The sequence below is a fragment of the Sparus aurata genome, chromosome 20 (assembly GCF_900880675.1).
Source record: "Sparus aurata chromosome 20, fSpaAur1.1, whole genome shotgun sequence".
Taxonomy (NCBI): Eukaryota; Metazoa; Chordata; class Actinopteri; order Spariformes; family Sparidae; genus Sparus; species Sparus aurata.
Genome location: NC_044206.1, coordinates 19,890,580 through 19,913,516, shown reverse-complemented (window position 1 = coordinate 19,913,516; position 22,937 = coordinate 19,890,580). Strand labels below are relative to the sequence as shown.

The window sequence follows — 22,937 nt, the reverse complement described above, 5'->3', positions numbered from 1 at the left end:
AGACAACAACTTTAGTCGCAGCTGGAAAGTGGAGTTTGTAGTTTACGTAGAGGAACTTCTGCTTGAATTTGATTCCAAAGTCATTTTGATTTAGACGATTTAGACTGTAACTAACAACTCACCTCTCGAGATTTCAGAGCAAAACAACGAAGAATGTCAAAATATTCCTGTTTCAAAAGCAGCAACAATTTCATTTTTGTCATTTTTGCTTAATAATGAGTTAAACCGATGAACTAAGTTGCTGTCGTTTACATTGACTGACTGATTATTGGACTTATCACTTCAGCTCTACATTAAACTCTCTTTCAGTGCTTTACACCGTCTGTTCATCAGTTGTCTTTGCTTCTCTAGATAAAAAATGAGATTTTTAAGTTTTCAAGACAAAAAACTAAACTCCATCTCATTCTGCACACACAATCTGTAATATATGTGTGGACATTGCCTCACATGCATCACTTGCAACTGGACTACTTGTTACATTTATAGCAGATTATTGTTTAAATTGGTGCAGAACATGTTATTTTTATATGTACGGTAATTGTTGGCATCCTTCTATTTTATTCATAGTACCAACTTTTTTACTACTTTGCTGTTTTCGTTGTTTTGCATGCCGAGTCTTGGAACATGCAAATCCACACACACACATTAGTCTGCAGCACCATAATGATTGTGGATTCTGCAGACTCTAATGCATCATATTTCCATCGGTGTCAACCGGCCGATATTTTTCATAAATCTTTAGGTCAGTTTCCTGAACCGAGCAGATCCATTCCAGCACAGCAGATAACAGCTGGGACATCCTGATGTCAGATAGCAGAGTGGCATTAGCGGAGGTCATATCCATCCAACATGTCAGGGAACAAAAGGACATTCATCCTGCATGCTGTCTGACCTGAAAAGGCCTCGCTGCAGAACTATGGCGCCCTGCAGAGGTTAGAGTCGGTACTCTAGCTGCATGATTAGAAGGTGTAAGTGGATGGGGGGGGGAACAAGATTATTCAGTCATTCCCGTCCATTAGGGTCTGAATTGTGTGCAGTGGAGGTCATTTGACTTCATACATTTTATATGTAAAATCTTAATCTCTAGATAGATGCAATTTCAAAATATGTGTAATTTTTCCTTCTGAAAAGTTGTTAGGTACAAAGACCGATATGAAAATGTCATAAATAGAAATACTTAAAGTAGGAGAAACTCAAATCTGTAATGAAGAAGCAGAAGTAGCAGGAGGCAGCTGGATAATAATGAGACAGAAACAAATAATCAAATAAAATATGTTGAACGATGAGAACTACTGTAGTGTAACAACTGCATATAACAGAACCACAAATGAGATAACAATAAAAGGAGGCAGTTTTGGTTTCTTGTGTACTGCTGGATTTTTTTTTCCCTCAATCTCCGACACATGTTGCTGCTTCCACGGCTACGTCAGCTCTTTACCTCCGGACAAACACGGACTCTTGCAGCAGTATTTGATTTTCAATGAACAATTTCCTTCTTACGTGTCGCTCTGTCTCCGTCTTCTTCTGACCTCTCTGTGTCACAGTGCGTCCAATCTCTTAGCAATCTGTGTGAGCTCATACTACATTAGCAGGGCTGCAGACTCTCTAATGGCCACCCTGTGGGTGTGTGTGTGTGTGCGGGTGTGTGTGTGTATGTATACGCAATCGTCTGATGTTATCCGTCACATCCTTGCTGGGAAGAAAACTCCGCCATGTGCTTTTATGAGCGTGTGTCTTTGTCTCTGTGTGACTAGAAAAATGGCGGTGATTGTGTTTGTAAGAGGTTTTGGTTCTGACTTTACTAACAAAGTGTCAAAATACAGTAACAGGATTGCACGATTCTCCTTACGCGCACAGAAAAAGTATGAATAAATAGTAAAATGTTTAAATTAGAGTAGAATAAAACAAGTATGGTATCTAAGTGTAACTAAGTGAAAGAAAGAAAACTTTGATGTCGTGTGCAAAACTGTCCACCGTCTTCTGAAAGCTTCTGTCACCTGCAATCAACTCGAGCTAGCAGCTAACGCTATATTTTATGCTATCCTTGAAATAATGAGATCCTTAAGATTATTTAAGACTTTTGTGATTTTTGCCCCTCAAGACACATAATCAATATTTTTCCATCTCCTTCGTCTTTCTTTCTTTGGTTTTAAACTCATTTGTTCAGCATGTGCGTCTGTGCCCGTCCTACAGCCTACAACAGTTGGATTATGTGTGAAGTCAGCCTAAATTATCGATGCATCAAACAGCCAATGAGATGACGAGGCCCCAGAAGTTGTAAATCACAAAACAACAACATCGTTAATGCGTAACAGCACCACACATACCAGACCTTTGCTGTATGGTGGCAGTTTAGTTAAGTTTGGGCAAGAAAGCCACTTGGTAAAGATAAGGAAAACATTGTTTGGGTAAAATAACTACTTACGTTACGTCATGTTCTGTGCGCCAACGTCACCAAAGTAACATATGTCACATTATGTACGTAACGTAAACTAAACGAACTCACTGTTGACTTTAGTTTTCACACTGGAGACAAACAGCAGTCTCCTGAATGAAAGTCCTGCACTTTTTTAACCCGACGTCCATCCTCGACCTCCATTTACGGACGTTTTACTCTTTGTACTTCTTCTCCTCACTTCCTCCTTTGCAGCTGTAGTAATTAAAACAGCCACCAGAGGTCGCCACCCTACAACAAACACAAAAAGTATGTACATGTATATTATAAAGTGCTTTCATTTTCGACATGTGGTTGTTTTTCTGATGAAGACAGGTTGGATATCTAGATGTTATAGTTCAATGATGTCATAGCCGTCGGCGCTGCTGTGATTGGTTCACATTCTGCTCGGGGACTGTCTCCTGTGTCATTTTCGATATTTAGAATCAGGTGCTTGAACATCTCTGCTTCAAGGTGTGTGTGTGTGTGACTAATATTCACAAAACTATCAGGAGTTGATTAAAACACAGCTGTGACTGGCTGCTAATTGAATTGTATCCGTATCGCAAACACACAAACACGGGGCCGGCAGCTCAGCGGTAGGCAAGGTGTTTCTCGGGGAATCGGCACCGGGTAATTTGTTGTTTCCTTTACTCGAGCAGAACGAAAGGACTGCAAGACGGAAAGGCAACTGACATCAGTGCACAAACACTGATTACGGATAATGGGGTGCGAGCAGCATGAAGTGATAGCGCTAAGAGAGGGAGGGAGAGAGAGAGAGGGAGAATGTGTTGCGGTAAGAGGGGTCTATATTGGCGATGTGAATCGGCAGTGAAGCATTCTGGGGCTTCGTGTTACAGGCCTTATAAGGGCCAGGGCCCCTGTGTCTCTGCTCACCTCGGCTATTCTTAGGCTGTGTGTCGCTCACCCTCAGCAACTTTGCAGGCAAGGAACTCCTCTCCGTCTTCAAATTCAGTTTAAAGTTGATTTTTGAGTTTGCGATTTGTCAAATTTGAGTCCTTGACTTCAAGGTACGTTTTCTCGTGGCTGTAGTCGCTCAGCTTGACCCTCCAGTCTGTTTGTGTGCATCTGTGTTTGTTTGTGTGTGTGTGTGTGTGTGTGTGTGTGTGTGTGTGTGCCTCCACTTGTGTGTTTGTGTCACAGGCGCTCCTCAGCACCTGACCCCCCCGTCCACCCACCACCACCTCCACCTCCAACCACCACCACCTACCCAAGGGTGTTTGTCCTGAGAGCTGGTAGCAGACGTGGAGAGACTGTAGGGCTGCTGGAGGAAAAGCGAAGCAACCGAGACGGGACAAAAGGATAGCAGGGGAGGACGCGAAGGACTAGGGCACGCCGAGCAGGAGGAGAAACCACACAGCCAGCAGGAGATTGTTAGCAGGAGGAGTGTTGACGTTTAACCGAAGATGAGTACGTACACAGTGACTCTGAACGGCCCCGCTCCATGGGGCTTCAGACTACAAGGAGGGAAGGACTTCAACATGCCGCTCACCATCTCCAGGGTAAGGACAGAGCCGCCCTCACAGGCTGACATTTGTCGCGACAAAGCATCCGATATTAAGAATAATCGACATTGACAAGGTGACGCACAATCAGAGCAAACTGATGAAACGAAAGGCGGCATAACAGTAAATGAGTCCAAACTGACTGTGATTGTGATTGCAAATTGATCCACGCAAAGCTGTTTAGCCGACTGTGGTCAAATATCAACGCTTTGGGTCAGAACCAAGTATCTTTCTCCATAAAAGAAAGCATACACATTGCACAAAAATGTAAACACAGGCATCAAAAAGCTTCTTTCTTGCCACATTTTCGCGCTCGAACATCCACGTGAGCAACATTTGGGTGATTTGCAGGTTAAAATATGTGAAGGTGTCTCAGTGAAAGCAAAAATTTGATTGCAAGCTGGAGGTTTTTCAGGTATTGAGGTTCCGTCATCACTGAAGAGAGTGCTGCATCAAAAACAAAATGCAGAAATCTATGAAAACTTGCTCGTAAAAGGTTGTGAGCAGCTTTACACGACACCCGACTGTAAAATTCACTCCTTCACACCACCCGGATATCTGAGAACGTTCCCCTGAAAATCACCCTCTCACCTGGTGTGACAGTAACTCGTTGCAGGCTTGTACAGATGCATGTGCAAACTGTATGTGCGTGCGGTAGGTGTGATGTGTGTGTGTCTGTGTGTGTGTGAGCAGTGGTTATGTAATGTTGCAGTGCGTGATGATGACAGAGAGGCTCACATGTAGTCTCCAGAGAGATTTCTAGAATAGAGCAGCACTGGAAAGGCTGGAATAGCTCTGCTGGAGTCGAGGTGGTCGACTTTTAACCCGCTGTTAGTTTTTTATCGATCTTCGATTACATCACGCTGGACGAGCCCCAGATATGAGGAGGTTGTAATCAGCTCGATTGATCACAAGAAACACAGAACTTTTTATTTTTTTCTGTTGTTAAAAGATCAACGAAGGATAAAGAAATCTCGAAATCACAAGAAATTAAGTTACTTCACCCAATGGTGGAAAGTATATTTACTCAAATACTTAGCAACACAAGTCCAATTTTGACAAATTTTACACTTCTGCATCACCAGACTGTAAAATCTCAAAACAATCATGGAAAACGATTACTTCAAAGTAAAGTAGACGAATAATCTTAAATCTTTAAAACATTTTAACTCGTTTTGAAATTTTAAAACGCCTCCTGCTTCTACATTAAAGTGATGAAGACATTAATGTATCAATAATTAAAATATGATTATATTATCTTCTGAAATATGTCATTCTGCACAGTGAGTACTTTAAATTCTGGTACTTTCAAAATATTTTGATATTATTAGTTTAGTACTTTATTAAGTAAGTGAGTAGAGTATTTCTACACGGTGGTGTTAATACTTTTATTTAAGATTTCAAAACTTATTCCAGCTCTAATAATCGACTACAACACGGCAAAGTTTAGGACTTGTTTCCAAAATAAAAGCAGACAAGAACTGATTTATGCATTAAATCATCCTCAACCAGCAGAACACGGTAGATTTTTGAGAGTTTACCTTATTTGGTAATTATGAGGTGATTTGTCTAATGTCAGATTTAACAGTGTGCACATAAATTAAGTAAAAGTGTCCACAAACTGCAGATGAATGTGTTTTCACTTCTGCAGCACAGACTGGGCGTCTCTGTCTCTCACTGGCAGGACTGCTGGTGTATTTACAGCATTTCCTTTAAATAGCGCCGGAGGAGAGGTGGATGGATGGATGGATGGGAGAGAGAGGGAGAGAGGGAGAGGTGAGGGGGGGGGGGGGGGGGGGGGGGGGGGACGGGGAAGACGTGGGGGAACTGACGGGCGGCTTGTGTTACCTTTAGTAAGCTTTATTCCTCGCTTGTGGTCCGCTTCAGTTTCACCTTTTGGACGTGGCTCGTCGTGGCGAGGGGAGGGATGGAGGGATGGAGGATTTGATAGATTCAGGAGGAGATGAGGCTCACCTGAGTGGAGCTCCAGCTCCCTCGTTCCTCCGTCCTGATTGATGCTCGGCCTGCTTTATATTGATTCACGGCTGCAGGAATCTGCTAGTTTATTGTCTTCTGATCCCGGTCTCATGCAGCCGGGGAGGGAGCTTTGATCCGCAGCCAGCGTGACATTGTATCATCGGATTTGCGTTCATCCCGTGGTCATGTCGGGCTCTGACAGGTTAACATAAAACACTGCAGCCTGACAACTCGGGGTGCCATTACATTTTGACGTAACGCCGCCACGGTTTGGATTTCTGTCCACTCTTACTAAGAAAAGAAAGAGGAATGAGGGCCGTGTTCATTACGTGTTGTTCGCCAAGTTGAAGCACCGGCCTTTAAACATGTGACACACCGAGCTGTTTATCTGCTCGCCCCTGTGATTTATACCTGGCTATTGGTAGGGTTGAAATAAAGGCTGATGTACATGATGTCTTAAAGGTGAACGGATGAAAAACAGCTCTCTGGTCATTGGGCGGCCATGTTGATGTTCGCAGACCGACAAGACACATGTTGAGACATAAAACTTGGAAGCAAAGAAAACTCCCGGTGTTGCTCTTTCATTAAGATCCAATTTTCGAGGATTCGGGCCTTCACGTCCATTTCCTGTCTCTTGTCTTCTTTGTCCGAAGCGTTTGATGCGTACGAAAACACGCGAGGCCCGAGCCCTCGGACGGCGTCATGTCTCCACATGTGTGTTTGATTACACCGAGGCAGCCGTGCAGAAATAATTCTCCTGCCACCTCCTGCAACTCTGCTTTCCACCCACACACACACACACACACACACACACTTCTACACATAGCGGCATAATAGCTCTAATTCACAGAAGACAGATAAAGGAGGAAGGTATAGACGGGAAGGACGAGAGCAGAGAGATCATTGTGTTACGTAAAGTGGTGACACAATGTAGGTGAAAATGTGGATTTCTATCTGATGTAAATAGAAAGGAAAAGACTTTGTGTGTGAATGTCAGCAGCAGGTGTGTGTGTGTGTGTGTGTGTTTGTGGGGGGGGGGGGGGCTCAGCAGGGTCAATCGCAGTGAAGCCAGGCAGGCATCAACAGCGCTGCTTATTTTTAACTCTTTAACGAGTTGACTGTAAGCTTAGACCCAATACTGTATGCCCCAGGCCTCTGGGCCCGCTTAAACCTCCTCTCTGTGGAGTTTAAGTCGGAGCTTTGTGGCAGAACCGGGAGAAGGAGGATTCAGCTGAAGGTCAAAATGTGACTGAAAGTTGAGAAACGTGTCGGCGGGCTGAGCAGTATTCACTCGATGAAGTTGCTCACCTGAATTTTCACGAATGAACGATGCACAGTACCATCGCCTCACATCGAGAGTTGCGGACCTGATGCGAGTTCTCGACGGCTCACATCTCGTCGCTTGAAACATCAAACAGAGATGTTTTTTTTACTCTGTTCGTCCTGTCCCCGTAAAAAACCAAAAGTGAATCCTGATTTAATCATTTCAATTCAGAACATGAATGGTTCTAAAAAAGTATTGAAGTATTTGTTTTACCTACGTCCAATCAAACTACGACTGGAAAGAGGAAATATCGCTTTAAATAAAAACAATAATTTCAGTAAGTCTCATAGTGAAAAGTCATAAAACAAAACTCTAATCACCGTCCAAAAAGTCATTCACACAGTCTGTTTTTTTTTATATCGTATCACCCAAGGACATATCTTTCCGAAAGGTTTCCCGGCAGAAATCTCCTCATGAAATCACCCGAATAGAATCTCACCTTCCGTGCACACAGCTGAGGTCAAACACACTAATTATTGGAAAACAACGTGCACTTAGACTGGTCACGGTGCACGCCGAAGCACGCAATCCCATCGGCTGAGTGACCGGACGCTCCGGAAGTCACGCCCATAATTCGTGTTGAAAGAATTTGGGATTAAAATACTTAATTAAAATCTTTCCTGCAGTATTTTTGTCCCTGGCGGCTTCGTAGTCATTTCCATGCATACCTGTCACACTTAAACTGTTAAAACACTGCAAATAAACAAGTTACGCAGATATTTCCCATGGCAGACAGCTGAAGCAAGCCGGAGGGTCAGGAACCTGAAACGCCCACAGATTTCACTACTGAAGATAAAACTGTCACCTGACGACTGCTGAAGTCTGCTTCCACAAACAGTTGTTGGACTTGTAGATGCAGAAATACAGGAAAAAACCCCACACTGTACTTTGGAGAGTCTAATCTTTACTGTATTTAACAGTTTGAGCTACAAATAAAATCCCCCTCCCGCACACCTCGTGGCGTTGTTACCAGAAATCCTGTTGCTTATACTAATTTCAGAGCTCGAGACACTTAATATGCAGCAGAGGAGACTGATTAGACTCTTTGATAAAAACGCGGTTCCACTCCGTTGATCAACTCGACACAGAAATGTTATCCAGCCCTTCATCTGCGGGGCTGATGGATTAGTTTATTTTGCTTCATCAGCTTCTCTCCTCTCTACCTTTAAGGCTTATTTACTGAGCTGCTACACACACACGCTGCATAAATAACCGCGTGGAGTGAGACAGAAAAAAAATGAAACTGTCAAGTGAACAAACTAATTCAATTTTCTTTTTTTTCCCCCCCAGAATGAACCCAGCATTCATAAATATCCACCAAATCTATGAAGCATGTGTTTGTGTAACCGCTTATGTTTTTTAAGTTGTTTGTGTGTGTCCGGAGGAATTTTCTTGTCTGCGCTCCGAGCGTGACCTTGTCTGTTGACCCCCTCCATAGATAACTCCGGGCAGCAAGGCAGTGGGGGGCAGCCTGGCCCAGGGCGACGTCATCTCAGCCATCGACGGGGTCAGCACCGAGGGGATGACGCACCTGGAGGCCCAGAACAAGATCAAGTGTGCCACCAACAAACTGTCACTCACCATGCTGAAGTAAATAACCAGCACACTTACACCAAAGCCACATTTAAGGAGATGGTACAGATGATACAAACACAAATCAGTACATGACTTTAGTTCATCGGAATAGATTAAGCTTTATGCAAAACCACAGATAAGTTCAAACTTTACATTTCTTTATGTTTTGACTTTATGTTTCTTTAAGTAAAACTTTTTATTCTATGTTTTGACACTGTGTGCTTATGATCTGGTCAGGTTTAGGCACAACAACCATAAAATTAATTGTTTCTTGTTGCCACAAAAATGACTGAAGACGTCCTGACTTCTCATCAGAAATATCTGTTTTTTGATGAGATGTCCTGACTTTTGTGGCAACAAACATCCTAACTTCTCATCAAAAATGTCTGTTTTTTTGTTGGGACAAACAGTGCAGGAGATGTCCTGACTTGTCACCAAAAAATATCTGTTTTTGTCGACACAAACACGGCTGGAGATGTCCTGACTTTTCATCAAAAATATCTGTATTACATTGCAATAAAACATGACTGAAGACGTCAAGACTTCTCATTAGAGATATCTGTTTTTTGACGAGAAGTCAGGACATCTCTAGCGTGTTGCAACAAACACATCCTGACTTCTCATCAAAAATATATTTTTGTGGGCACGAACGTGAGAGAGATGTCCTGACTCCTAATCAGAAAATATCGGTATTACTTTTCAATAAAACATGACTGGAGATGTCCTGACTTCTCATCAAAAATGTCTGTTTTTTGTTGCAACAAATAGTGCAGGAGATGTCCTGACTTGTCGCCAAAAAATATCTGTTTTTGTCAACAAAAACACAGCTGGAGATGTCCTGACTTCTCATCAGAAATATATTTTTGTCGGCACGAACGTGAGAGAGATGTCCTGACTCCTAATCAGAAATATCGGTATTACATTGCAGTAAAACACGACTGAAGATGTCCTGACTTCTCATCAGTATATCTGTTTTTTTTTGCTGGAAATTGTTGACCCGAGGTCTCGATTAAAATAACCAGCGGTGTCCTGCTTAGAATTTTTCGGCACAATTTGGTCCCTCGTCAAACCACCACCTGCTCCACCTCCACCTCCACCTCCACATGTGAGAATCAGGTCATAAACATTTAAGGTGGTGTGACACATATTGTAGAAATGTCCGTATGGTACGAAGCCTATGAAGCAAACAAATGTGAACACATCAGTGGGTTGCGGAAACATTAACTGCCAACATTTTACTACATGACTGGACTGAAAAATGGCCACAGGTGTTGATTTAATTAAAATCATGATTTATTAATATCTGTTGGGTTTTTTCGTTTGGGGGTAAATGTCTTAAAAACTCAAAGTGATATTTTAAGTTATATGTCATTGTTTTATCCTTAGGTCAAGACGCCCTGCACCAGTTCCCACAGCAACTCCAAGGATGGACTCACCCATGCCAGTCATCCCCCACCAGAAGGTACCAACACACCTACAACAGGAAGAGACAAACCAAAACAACTTCACACAATCCATGCAAACACATCATGTATATCTGTATCATCTTTCATGTTTGTTTGTATGTCTGTGATATGTGTTTTGTCCTCTTGTCGTACTGAGAGTATAAGACAGTGTCCTGCTGCCCTCTAGTGTCAGATATTCACAGTGCAGCTGCAGGGAGCTCTGTGCAGGGGTCAGAGGTCAGACATCCCAAAACATCAACCGAACGAAAGAGAAAGACGAAGACGAAACAAGCTGATACCTTCACTTTCATTTCACTTTATTATTTTTTTTTTTAACATTTTACCTTGACCCCTTCTCGTCTTTTTAAGGAGTTAGATGAAGCTTCCTCCAAGAGGAATCTCTTCCAAGTCTCTAAAAGAGATCCGGAGCTCCCGTCGACTCCGGTTAGAGCTCCTGCCTCCTCCGCATCGTCTCCACCAGGCCGGCCGGGGCAGTACAATTCCCCAATCGGCCTTTACTCTCCTGAAACTCTCAAAGAAATGATGCTGATGCAGGGAAAGTTAGGAGAGGGGCCGGCAGCCTCCATGGGAGTTTCGTCGCTGGGGTAGGTTGCCAAAGTGACAAATCACCTCCAGTTATGTGACGCTTGGGGAAGATTTAACTCCTTCAGGGGGAAACCCAAAAACCCACAAACCTGTTTTAACAAACGCAGCAGCAGCACTGCTTTCCACTCTGGAGGAATGAAGCACTCTCCCCTTTTAACCTCACATTAACAGGACCGTGACGAGAAAAATATGCTCAGACCTTTCCCAGCGTTCACCCCTCTCGCACGTGGCACTATTTCTGGAGCGTACACACAAACATACTGTATGTACCTGGCTGGACTCCGCGTAACAGAACGGCAGGTGATCAGACTACAGGGTCACGTAGGGATCTCTGACACGGGCTGATCACAGGCACTCTACTAAAGGTCGACCGTCCTCAGCGCTCCACTCTAATGACTCAAATGCCATGAGGTTTAAAATAAAGCGAGGTAAAAGTGGACAGTGGTTGGACGAGGGTATGAACTAGTTCAGTTCTTCTGAATGATCCTGAGTCCTTTACTGCCAAATAAAAATGAAGCCAGGGGGATGATGTTGCAAAAAATCTTTTTCAGGAACTCTTTTTGCTGCTTCAGCTGACTGATTTCCCTCTTTGAGGCTTTTTATCTTCAAGCTGTCGCAAATGCAAAATGCCCGGGACAGAGTTTTAAATCCTGTTTTTTGCCTGGAAAACCACAGAATTGCTTGCAAAGCTTTTTCTTTTATTTGTTGGCGAGGTTACAAGAAGGTGATTTGTTGCTACAGAAGAGTTGGTGTGGCTCTGAGTCACTAGAGGTCTCTTAAATGACTTCAAACTTTACACTTTCTGCTGCTTGTTGAAAGATTATTTTTTATTCTAGAGCTGCAGCTGACAATGACTGAAATCTGTAGCATTGGTGCCTAATTTATTAACTTGTATGGCCAAAACATAAACTTACTGAAAACAGCAAACACTTGTTGTCTTCTACTGAAACCATCAATAAATGATCCATCTACCAATACTCTCTGACTTCTCCACCCACTTGTTACTGGAGACATGCATTTTTTTGGAGGTCCAGTGATTTCCTGAAGCAGCTGGGCACTGTAGGTTTTTTGGTGAACAGAGGTCAAACAGAGGTATTAGTTGAGGACTATTTTCAGTCGCTGATGAATACACATTTGGTGCTCTTGCGTATTTATAGCAGCAGAACGGTGTGTTTGAGGTGAAACTCAAGATAAACCACAGTGATGTGGAAAGAAGGAGCAAGTCACAACATAATAAAATCAGACTTTAAGTGCTTGTTGGTTTGGGGATCTTAAAAACTACCACTGATGTTACACTTGTGAAAGTGACACTGCTAAAAACAGAATCAAAAAGGCTTCGGTCACCTTTGTTTGGGCTCAAGTGCCAAACTACATGTACTCACTGAGTTCAGGAGCCAAACCGTGGCCAGTGAGTAAAAAACTGTCCTCACTGGCATGGTGTTAGTTCAGAGTTGGGGCGACGCCTCAGTCATGGAATACTTGATAGATGTTAATAAAGGGCACGATCTGCGTCCTGTAACCTCACATCCAGTATCAGTGCTCACTGATGTGTTTCCCCTCTGTAGCCGAGGGTAAGTCAGGTGTTGGAAAACGTGCTCCGGCTGATCGCAGGACGAACGCGGCCGTATCATGCCGGGGGGCCCAACCTAATGGAGGCTCTGACTCCACTGGCGCGCACACACACACACACACACACACACACACACACACACGAGAGAGCAGCTGTTGAGCGCGGCCACGGAATGTTCCGCTCTGGTTACACGCCATCATCCTGAATCCCCTGGATGCCCCCTCGCCAAACCTGAGATAGCTCCCCCCGTCTCTGTGGGGAGATGTCTCACGTGTGAGTCACCGCGGAGCACGTTCCACTTTAAAATACTGTACCCTGAACACATCCATGTACTGTACGGACAAATCTGCCAGCTGATTTATGTGTGCCTCTGCCCTTTACTGCAGGAGAACTGAACACACTGACACTGACAGCAAGAGCAGAGAAAGGAAGCACATAGGTTGAACCTGATTACGATGCAGCCTTTGGGAATGAATTAACATTAATGTAGCGCTTCTGTCTGACCCCCACAGCCCTGCAGTTGACTCAACCAGACAGAAACTATTTGCTTGTTTATTATTTAAATCAGGGCCGCCAGTGGGCAAAAGATGGCCCACCATCAATTTTAATTTCACTTGATGGTTCCCTCATTTTTTTTTATGTTAAGTAATCTTAAAGTGGTTGGCAGAGCACACATGAAGTCATCTTAAAAATACAACCCAACAGAAAAGGTAGAGATGATCTATATAGACTGTTTGAATAAATTAATTATCAGCCAGATTTTGGGACATTTATGTTTCCAAATCTTTATCCATATCAGTGAAATTATAGCCAATGCATGTCAACGATAACCATCCTTACCTTAGAATGAGCCTTTTATTTTCACATGAGGCGTATTCAGTTGGTCGCATTCTGAACCTCAAAGCAAGATGCCATTAAATCCTACACACTGGAACTTTAATGATAATAATTGAGGGGTTTTCATTGCTTTTACTTTCCATTGTTTTCTTCAAAGTTAGTTTATGGTTGGAGGAAATGACATTAGTACAGTCCACGTAAGATATCTTGTGTACGTTTCGTAGTTCATAATTGTTATTGTAATGGCATTTGTTGACCATTTTTCAACACACACAACACAAGTGATAAAAAGTAAAAACCTTACATAGTTATACGGTACGCAGGGTTTGAAGTGCAGTGCCACCACACATCCGCCGTCAGCTCGCGTTTGTCTAAAAGCATCAGCCGCAGTCTTGACATAAGTGGATCAGGTGTTGTGTTTGTGTAGTTGTGTGTATTTGTGGCTGTTCTGTGCTAAATGTGTCCCCGTCCTGTGTCATGTGATTGAGACACTTGTGTTCTTGTCAGTCACTCCTGGTGATGCAGGGGAAGCTGGGAAATATCCCAGGGATGACAAACAGCTGCTATTCTAACCTGTGCGAGGGATTACAACATAGCCCTGTCGCAGGATAGTTTCCTACAAACACACGCTGCCATTGTTCTCACCAAAATACCTGTGGTGATTCATCACCCTCTTCTCTTCTCTGTCTCTGTCTGTCTGTCCGTCACTCTCTGGTGTTTCCAGGTTATCGCAAACACAGCTGCAAAGTCAGTATTGGTGTATTTCTCTGTGTATGATGTGCATGACGTATATGTCCGTAGACGGCGTATTCGTGTTTGTCACTCGTGATTTTAGTGTGCAGTGAAGTCGTGTCGCAACATAGATTCATGTGCGCAAAAGTTGAACTGGAGCTTCAACGCAACTGAGTGTGTTGGTCATTTGTTTCTTCAGGTCATAATAACTAGTTGCTGAAAATTCAAAACATGCTATTAACAGCATTTGGTCCCCAGAAGTGAAACGTGTCATTTACTTTTATATGTACTTTGTACGTCACTACATTGACAGGAGGGTCAAAAAGTCTGAGAACGCTTCATATAAGTTTAACAATTGGAGTGAAAAGTTTTATCTTTGAAAAATGTCCATGAATTTCTTGGTATCACTCAAGCTGGCATGGACTCCACAGGTTTGTATAAAACCTGATGACTCATGTGTCCCAGCATGATTTGACAGTGAACCTCCTGTTCAGTGGGGTTGAATCTTCTGGAGTCCCTGCCCACTCAAGTGTTGAATCTTGATGCCTCATCTTATCCCAGCATTAATTGACAAATCATCACAAAGCGTCTTGTAGTGTTTGTGTTATGTCCCCTTTATGCTTTAATGACAGCATACACTCAAGCTGGCATGGACTCCACAAGTCAACCCAACTAAATATTTGTAGGGCTACTTGAAGTCTGAGAAAGACAAGCATTGTGGGTCATCACCAGAAGCTGTCAAAGTCATCCAATTTCATACACACTTGTGGAGTCCATGCCAATATGGAGTATATGGTGGCATTTAAAAAGAAACAGGACATACTCTGAAATATAAAACTTTTCACTCAGGCTGTTGATAGTATAATTTGCAATGAAGAAAAATTGTATTACATCCGAAACAAATCCGAAATAGAAGTGTTGTGACTTGTGGTCTCCGACTTTTGGACCCTACTCTATATATACTATACATTTTTGAAGTGTACATACATTTGTGCTAAACTAACTGTGATTAGTTTGATCGGCTAAAACATAAATACAATTTAAAAGAACCAAAAATAGTTTTTTGTAGCTTTTAGATTTGACACTTAAGTACTTTTTCTTGAGTAAGTGTTTTATTGTTTAACTCATATTCTACTATTACATCACCACGTGTTTTCCACCTCTGCTGGTCCTCTCTTGCTTTCATATTCTTTTTGTGAATATAAATGGATTTACAGTATATGAGTGTGTGATGGCATTCTGTGTGTCATTTTTACTGACATCCACATTGATTGTAGTGTGGTTCAGTGTGTGTGTTTCATTGTGAGTAGTTGTCTAGCTTGGCCTGTTTGTTTGAAATATTAGCATGTTTGGGTTTCTTTGGACCGCCGTCTCAGCTTCACTCATTGTTTCCAATAAGTAAAAGCTTGTATTTTGGCATTGGACTGTAGTCATGAATTTGTAATGGACAAACCTTGATGTTTGACCAGATGTTCAGTAGATACATGCTGTGTCCCAGAATCAATCACTGAAAAAAGACGCAACTGTCTTCACACATTTTTGAAAGTTTTGAGGTAAAAAACTGGAAACAAGAAATAAAAAAATTCAAAAGTACCCAAATTATCTAATTCGCAGCTGACTGCATCTTTTTTATCAGACCCTCAAAAGTTTTTTTCTAAAGAGGAAAAGTCATTTTTTTCACTAAAAGATTAAAGGTCAGCAAACATTTTTTTTCATCCATAACAAAAGTATTAAATTATTTGTATAGTTGCCTTAACATTATGCAATTTCTCTTTCTTTTTTGTCTATTTTGTATTTCCATGCATCAGTCAAACTCCAGCCAGTTACCTTCACAGGCTAATTGACATTTCTTTACACACATCACTGCAAATTAGAATAAAATTAATTTAACTTAATTCATTCTGTTATTATATTGTCATTCATGCCTTATCAGGGGAATTAACATACCGTCCCATGATTATATATTTTGATATATATATTCTGCCAATTTGGTTACATGTTTGATTTATATATATATTAACTTCTTAATTATTATTTTTTTAAATGTATTTTGTGGAAGGACCCTGTCGAAAATGAGATGATTCCTCTCAAGGGGCTATCCTGAATAAATAAATTCAAATTCAAATATTATTGTAGTTTGGACCTGGGACACAGCTCTGAGTGGTGTGAGGTGTTTTTTGTCTTTCCAGTTGAGCGTGCAGACTTTGAGTTTCTCCGAACGCAGATGGTTGAGCAGTACAACAGCTCTGCCTGTCTGTCAGTAGCTTTACTACATGTTGACCCAGATTCCTCCCTTCACTTTGTTGCTTTCCCTGTCGTTTCTTTCCTCCTAAACTCCCCCTCTCCTCTCCCTCATCTGCTAACCTCTCATCTCCACCCCTGCACCTGACACCTCCCCACCTCCTCTCCGACCCGCTGACCTCCGACCCCGACACTCATTCCAGTGTGGAGTACACTCCCAGCTTTAACCCCAGTGCTCTGAAAGACTCGGCCCTGTCCACCCACAAGCCCATTGAGGTGAAGGGTCCGGGCGGAAAGGCCACCATTGTTCACGCCCAGTACAACACACCAATCAGCATGTACTCACAGGACGCCATCATGGACGCCATTGCAGGGCAGTCGCAGGCTAAGGGACACGACAGGTGAGGTCACACACCTCAGCTAATCCCCTCTCCAGTCTTTTGTATCTTCCTCTCTCACCACTCACACACTTGACATCACTTCACACTGATCAAACGTCCCACGTGTTGAGAAATTAAAGGGCTGGTTCACCCAAATTGCAAAAAAACATACTCCCTCACTTACTGCTGACGGTATCGAACAATGCAGATGGATATGTTGTTTTATTTGCCAAGGTTCTGAGATATACACAAAAAATACATGCAGTCCCAGTAAAGAGTGTACTCCTTACACGTCCAAGACTTGAAAGTAAGTTTACGTAAGACCTTGAGGACAGAAGTGAATTGCGACTTCTAAGAAGCCCTTCAGTACGTCACATTAACTGACAGAGCGGCGCTGAAGTACTCTGAAGCTAAAGATCTGAAAGTACACCGAGCTGTTTAATTGATTCACCCTCAGATTCTGCGTCGATATAAGATCAGGGCCTCAGCTGGATTTCTAGAAATAATGAGGTCAGAGACTGAGACCCCCAACCGTCATCCACCCTGGATTTTAAAAAGTAATTCCTTTGTCAGGGGAGGCTGTTCAACTATATCTCCTGACAGTTTTTATCTAAAAGAGCCTTTTTCGCAACAACTGCTTATATAACTGAACTCTGACTAAACATCGACCTTAGAACTTTTCCTCTTTTCCTTCCATATGTGTGAGAAGAGCAGGAATATCTCAAAGCCTCGTCATGGTTGGATATCATTAGAAGAAATTGAGTTGTTTTATTTTGTAGTTTGGATGGACCAACCTTTACTTTGCCTGAAAAGCCCAAACACAAAAAGCAGCATTTGGACGTATGAGCCGACCTTAAGCCTTCGCTGCGACCACTCGGACGTCCACTCTTGTATTGCCCGGGGCTTTTCCATGTTGTCTGTGTCCGTGCCACGTACTCCTCCTTCACCCACTTTCCTCTTCCTCATTCCATCCACAACCAACCACACCTGTGCTGTCCTCCACCCATCCCTCCCCATCCTCCCTTCCTGGTCGTGACCTCACAGTGAGGAGGCGGGCTCTCCCTTGGCGTAAGTACAGCGGCGCTCCTTTTTCTTCCATCCCGCCTCTTCCTCGTTACATGTGTCTCCTTTCGTCTCACGATTTCATAACAGCTTGTGCATTGCTCTACGTGTCTCATGAACTAAAAAAATCCCACCTAAAATACTTTTAAAATCCTCCTACAGCATCTGTTTTTAACTCTTTCATGGATTTCTGAGGTGTTTTGTGTCACAACGAGGTGTCTGATGGACGAACTCACTAACCAGGAGGCCATCTTGGACTCGGTTACGTGTGTGGAAGTACTTAGAAGTACTTTGAACAGAGTGTGAGAGTGTTTAATGGTGTTTTGTATTTATTTATTTATTCATTTATGAGGTTTTTTGGGAGTCCTACTCTCAATAAAGCAGCCTACGGCATCGTCACTGCCTCGGGAGCCTGATGGGATGTCACGGCATGGGAATGTTCTGAGTATCCAATCAAGGTCCGATCGATACTGACTCCCCTTTTTTTCTAACACTTATTAAAAAATTCTAAAAAAGTTCATTTTCCAGTCATGTTGCTGTGTAAACTCACTCCATCGATCTATCCAGTGGACCACTACAGTTCACACCAGCTCCTCTGACGTGGACCTGAGGGACGACACAGAGACGATCAATTTACTGCCCATAAAGAAATACAATCTAATTACATAAAGGTTGTAATTACAAAAAACAAAAGTAATAGAGCACTGTGTTACATTAAAATGTAATAAAAGACATTTAAAGCTTGTATTTTGATACTACATGCGTATTTTACCGCAACTAAAAATGCTTGTGGTACTGAAAACTGCCAAAATAATATTTAAAAATATGTAATTAAATAATACATTTTATTAATAAATTAATAAATTAATTAAATGGCAAATTAATTGAAAAAGTAAATAAGTAGTTGAATAAATACACATGTAAATAAAAACAGAGGCAAATTAAAGCAGAAATATATATTTATGTCTCATTTTATTTATTAATTAATGGCTACATTTATTTTTTTTATTTTACTTTTGGTGCATTTAATGGCATCTTTTCTTTCTTCCTTTCTTTCTTTCTTTCTTTCTTTCTTTCTTTCTAATGTTAGCAGTTTCAGTCTTTCAGTTTTTTTATTTATTTTTTAAATGCTTTAATTTTTTATTTAAAATGAATAAAATCACATTTCTGATCATTTGTAAACCAGACCAGAAGTGATAAACCCTCTCGGCCTCGTCCTCCACAGTGCCTGCAAACAAGAGGATCACTTTATTTTGAAAAATTGATTTGATTGTTTGTAGGAAACCAATAGTGAGATACCGTCATTTTACAGTTGTGATGAAAATAAGAAAGCAGAGAACGTTATACACCAACATTAATAACAGTAATATCTCTCTTCATTCTGGGCATTTAGTACATTTTGATTATCTGTTACATTTGTGGGCTTTATATTCAGCACATGAACACTCGGAGCTCTAACAGATTTCTCTGCCCTGCAGCGGCGCTCTGCCTGTCAAGGACCCTGTGGTAGACTGTGCGTCTCCAGTGTACCAGGCAGTGATCCGGCCCGGAGAGTCACCCCAGGATATGTCTGAATGGGCTCGTCGTGCTGCCAACCTGCAGTCCAAGAGCTTCAGGATCCTGGCCCACATCACTGGCACCGAATACCGTCAGTACACTGACTCTTCATTTTCTTTCTTACCCTCTCTGCTGATCTACTTGAAGCTCAGCGTATTTCATCAGTGAGTCATTTACTGAATCCTCCTGTTCATTTCTCTCCATGCAGTGCAAGACCCAGATGAGGAAGCCTTGCAGAGGTCGAGGTAAGATGGGAAGAAGTTAAGGATCTTTAAGGGTATTTGTACGGTAGTTAAATCACCTGGCTGCTCCCAAAAAGCCTAATATCGGACTATTTGAGGAAGCATATTTTGGAAAATGCCCTTGTTTGTGCCAACACCCACCAACAGCTTTTGAGTACAATTCGCATTACGTTGACTCACACTTGGCAATGTGGACGCCGTGTGACACATACTAGAATGATAATGTGATGCGTACAAAACGTACATATTTAAAGGTGCAATATGTAAGAATTAGAGTTCAAAACGTTCAAAAAAGATGAACCAAAATCATGAATGTGAAGAGTTTTGACATTATGTCAAAGATGTACGTGTTTAGTGTGGATGAGGTATCTACTGAAGTTAGCATGCTAACCAGCTAGCCATCCATAGCTCCTGTGCTAGCTGTGTTAACACCAATTCCGTCTCAGTGGTCTGGCTAGCTGCACGGCTAACTGAGCTACAGCAGCTACTGTCATATATATGTATAAAAAGAATATAGTTAGCAGCAGTTAGCAACTATTTTCGTGATATGCTGCCCCTGTTTGATGGTAGTATGAATTCAAGTCATGCGTATTGCACCTTTAATGTACATCTGTGGTTTGGAGAAACGCATAATGCCAATATTTTTATTCTAGCGTCTAGGCTATACCTTCCGCTCTTTGTGCTAAGCTAAGCTATTTAGCTGCTGGCAGTAGCTACAGAATGAAAGTGGTATCAACGATCTCGTCTTAAATTCTAATCTCAAATACGACCTGATGTAACGGTCTTTTTCCCGCCTTGCACACCATCAGAGAGAAGTTTGAGTCAGAGGTGAAGGGGCCCCGCTTCGCCAAGCTGAAGAACTGGCACCAAGGACTGTCCTCACAGATCCTCAACGTCACGGAATAAAGAGGAGCAGGAGGGGAACGTGAGCGGGAGGACATGTAAAGGAGGACATGGACAAAAGCGCAGGAGATAACAGGAAGAGGGGGATAAATTATGGAGGGAAGAAAAAAGGAGCAGGAGGGGGAGGAAACTCCTCTGGAATGTGAGATAGTGTTGTAGTGTAGATGAGTAGAATGTGAGATACTAACTGTTAGTGTGAGAATGCTATGTGTTCATACGCTTGATATATTTACCTGTCAACTTGTGTCTGTCCGCTGCTAAGACCTGATCTCGCATTTGGGTTTTTTTTTCTTTCTTTTTCTCTTCGTTTTCCTGTTTGTTTGGGTTCTTTCTCTCTTACACAAAAAGGGGAAATTGTACAAAAAATGAATAAGTATTCAAGCGAAAAACGAAGAACTGACGATGTTTCTTTTAGTACATAAGAATTCACGATAACATGAGTTTTAACACTTTGAGCATGCTTGTGAGAAGGCACACGAGGACGAATACACGCCAAGAGATTCACCAACATGTCATGCACAAACACCGTATGTAAAAAAATGCACTCAAAAAATGTACCGATATCAATGTGAATAAATGTTTTCTTAAAACCAAACGCCTGAGTGAACTGTTGTAAACTCACTAATGAAGTGTCACTCTCCTTTTTGCGATTTCAAAACCGGAGGCACGGCGGCGTGTCACAATTGATCGAGACGTTCCTCCATCAAACGAGTCACGTCTTCTGTCATTTCGAGTGCCGTTGGTATGGCGGACGGGCTGTTTTGACTTTGCGGTGACAATCATTATCCAGAAAGAGGATGTAATAGCTTTTGACAGGATACTACAACTGGTTGTTAGCTGGTGGCGACGTGGACAGTCACACAACATGGTAGAAGACAGCTGATGTCACTGCTGCTTTTGTTAAATGAGTGAATTATATAAAAGACAGACCCACATGAGGAGTTTTTAACTGTCTATGAAACAGTCTAAATTGAATAGCCTACTGATGCCTCTGTATGACCTACAGAAGCAAACAAGACTACCAGCAAGAAGATTTGATTTCTTTTGTCATGTCTGTCACCAGGTATTCCCTGCAAATCTGTAGACCAGAGGAGCCAGTGTTTAGCTGGCTGTTAGCTTCTCCAACAGGCTAACATTGATTTTGCCTCTAAAATAGTCTAACACTGATATTAGCTTCTCTAACAAGCCATCTTCAATATTAGCTTCTCCAACAGGCTAACATTAATGTTAGCTTATCACGCAGGCTAACATCGGTTTTAGCTCTAAAATAGGCTAACATCGATATTAGCTTCTCTAACAAGCTAATTTCAATGTTAGCTTCTCCAAGAGGCTATGTTAGCTTCTCACATGGGCTGACACCCATTAGGCTAACGCCAATATTAGCTTCTCCCACGAGCTAACACCAGAGTAAGTTTCTCAGAAAGGGTAACATCGAATTTAGCTCTCCATTAGGCCTACATCAATATTTTCTTCCCCAACAGGCTAACAATAATGTTAGCTTCTCCAGCAGGCAAATATCGATATTAGGTTCTCCAGCATGCTAACATCAATGTTTGCCTTTCCCACAGGCTAACATCAATAAAGCTTCTCCGACTGGCTAACATTAATGTTAGCTTCTCTAACTGGCTAACTTAAAAGTTACCTTCTCCAACAACAGGGTAACCTCGATACTGGCTGCCCCAACTGGCTAACTTCTGTGTTAGCATCTCCAGTTGTTTGCGTAGCATTTCAATCGCAATATTTAAGTCTTCACGTTGTTCCACATCCTCATTGGCCACATTTACGGCAATCATTTTGAATTTAGGACAGGATCCTCACCATCTTACTCAGGTTATTCTTCAGTTTGGACAGTTCTGTTATAGCTGAATTCCAATTCTAAAATAAGAGATAATAATAGAATATTTACTTCAATAGAGTTGTTTCTGAAATACCAAAAAGTACTAATGTCCTCTTATACTGACTTAAGATAAAAGACTTGGCCCCAAAAATCTGCAAGTGATGCTGTTAAAGAGGAGCAACAATTTACTCTAACTGTAATTTCATCCCAAATTAGGTAATACAACAGAATGTGTGACTGTTTTTGGGGTTGTGGGGTTCAGACGTTGTCTTTGATAAAAATGCTTGATGAGTAAACATTTCTAAAGAGTAAAGCGTCAGTAATCGATACCAGTGCTGTGTCACGATGCAGTATGTGCCGAAGCCACCAGAGGGCAGCGGGAGTCTGTGCAGCCGGACTGAAAAAGACATGATGTCCTCGTCTCTGCTCCAGCAGCACAGCAAATATATCACTTCCCCCCTCTCCTCCATTTCATCAGGTCTACCGACCGTGTGCCAAAAATATGTAGAGCTGCAGCGTCTTATTTTCAGTCTGTGTTGGCGATTATTATTATCTCTCTCTCATTTTTGGTTTGGAACAAAAAAAAAAGGTGGCTTGAAAACAAAACAAAAAATTTGGGCTGTTGTCTCGTCAAAACTGTGCCCAGAAATCGCTGTGCTGCTGAGTCGGCATGTCTGGGAGGAATGGGA

The 22,937-nt window shown here is 42.1% G+C and overlaps 2 protein-coding genes across 5 annotated transcripts in view; both read left to right on the top strand.

The window, feature by feature from the left end:
- opn4b (opsin 4b) overlaps positions 1-6,963 on the top strand; it is a 105,196-nt gene extending 98,233 nt beyond the window's left edge. Inside the window, exon 12 of the transcript XR_003981850.1 lies at positions 6,941-6,963. The gene's annotated coding sequence lies outside the window, so the exon portion shown is untranslated. The remainder of the gene's footprint in view (positions 1-6,940) is intronic.
- ldb3b (LIM domain binding 3b) lies at positions 3,280-20,943 on the top strand. 4 transcript variants are annotated; one of them, XM_030399815.1, is made up of 10 exons: positions 3,286-3,379; positions 3,599-3,957; positions 8,700-8,851; positions 10,223-10,298; positions 14,019-14,041; positions 16,471-16,668; positions 17,692-17,715; positions 19,188-19,357; positions 19,475-19,511; positions 20,318-20,943. In XM_030399815.1, the coding sequence occupies exons 2-10, from the start codon at positions 3,862-3,864 to the stop codon at positions 20,412-20,414; spliced, it is 873 nt and encodes a 290-aa protein (XP_030255675.1). In that variant the 5' UTR covers positions 3,286-3,379; positions 3,599-3,861; the 3' UTR covers positions 20,415-20,943. The 4 variants fall into 4 exon arrangements, with proteins under 4 accessions (XP_030255678.1, XP_030255679.1, XP_030255675.1 ...); XM_030399819.1 differs by lacking the exon at positions 17,692-17,715 and having other exon boundaries at positions 3,285-3,379; XM_030399816.1 differs by lacking the exon at positions 3,286-3,379 and having other exon boundaries at positions 3,586-3,957.
- Positions 20,944-22,937: the final 1,994 nt, after the last annotated feature.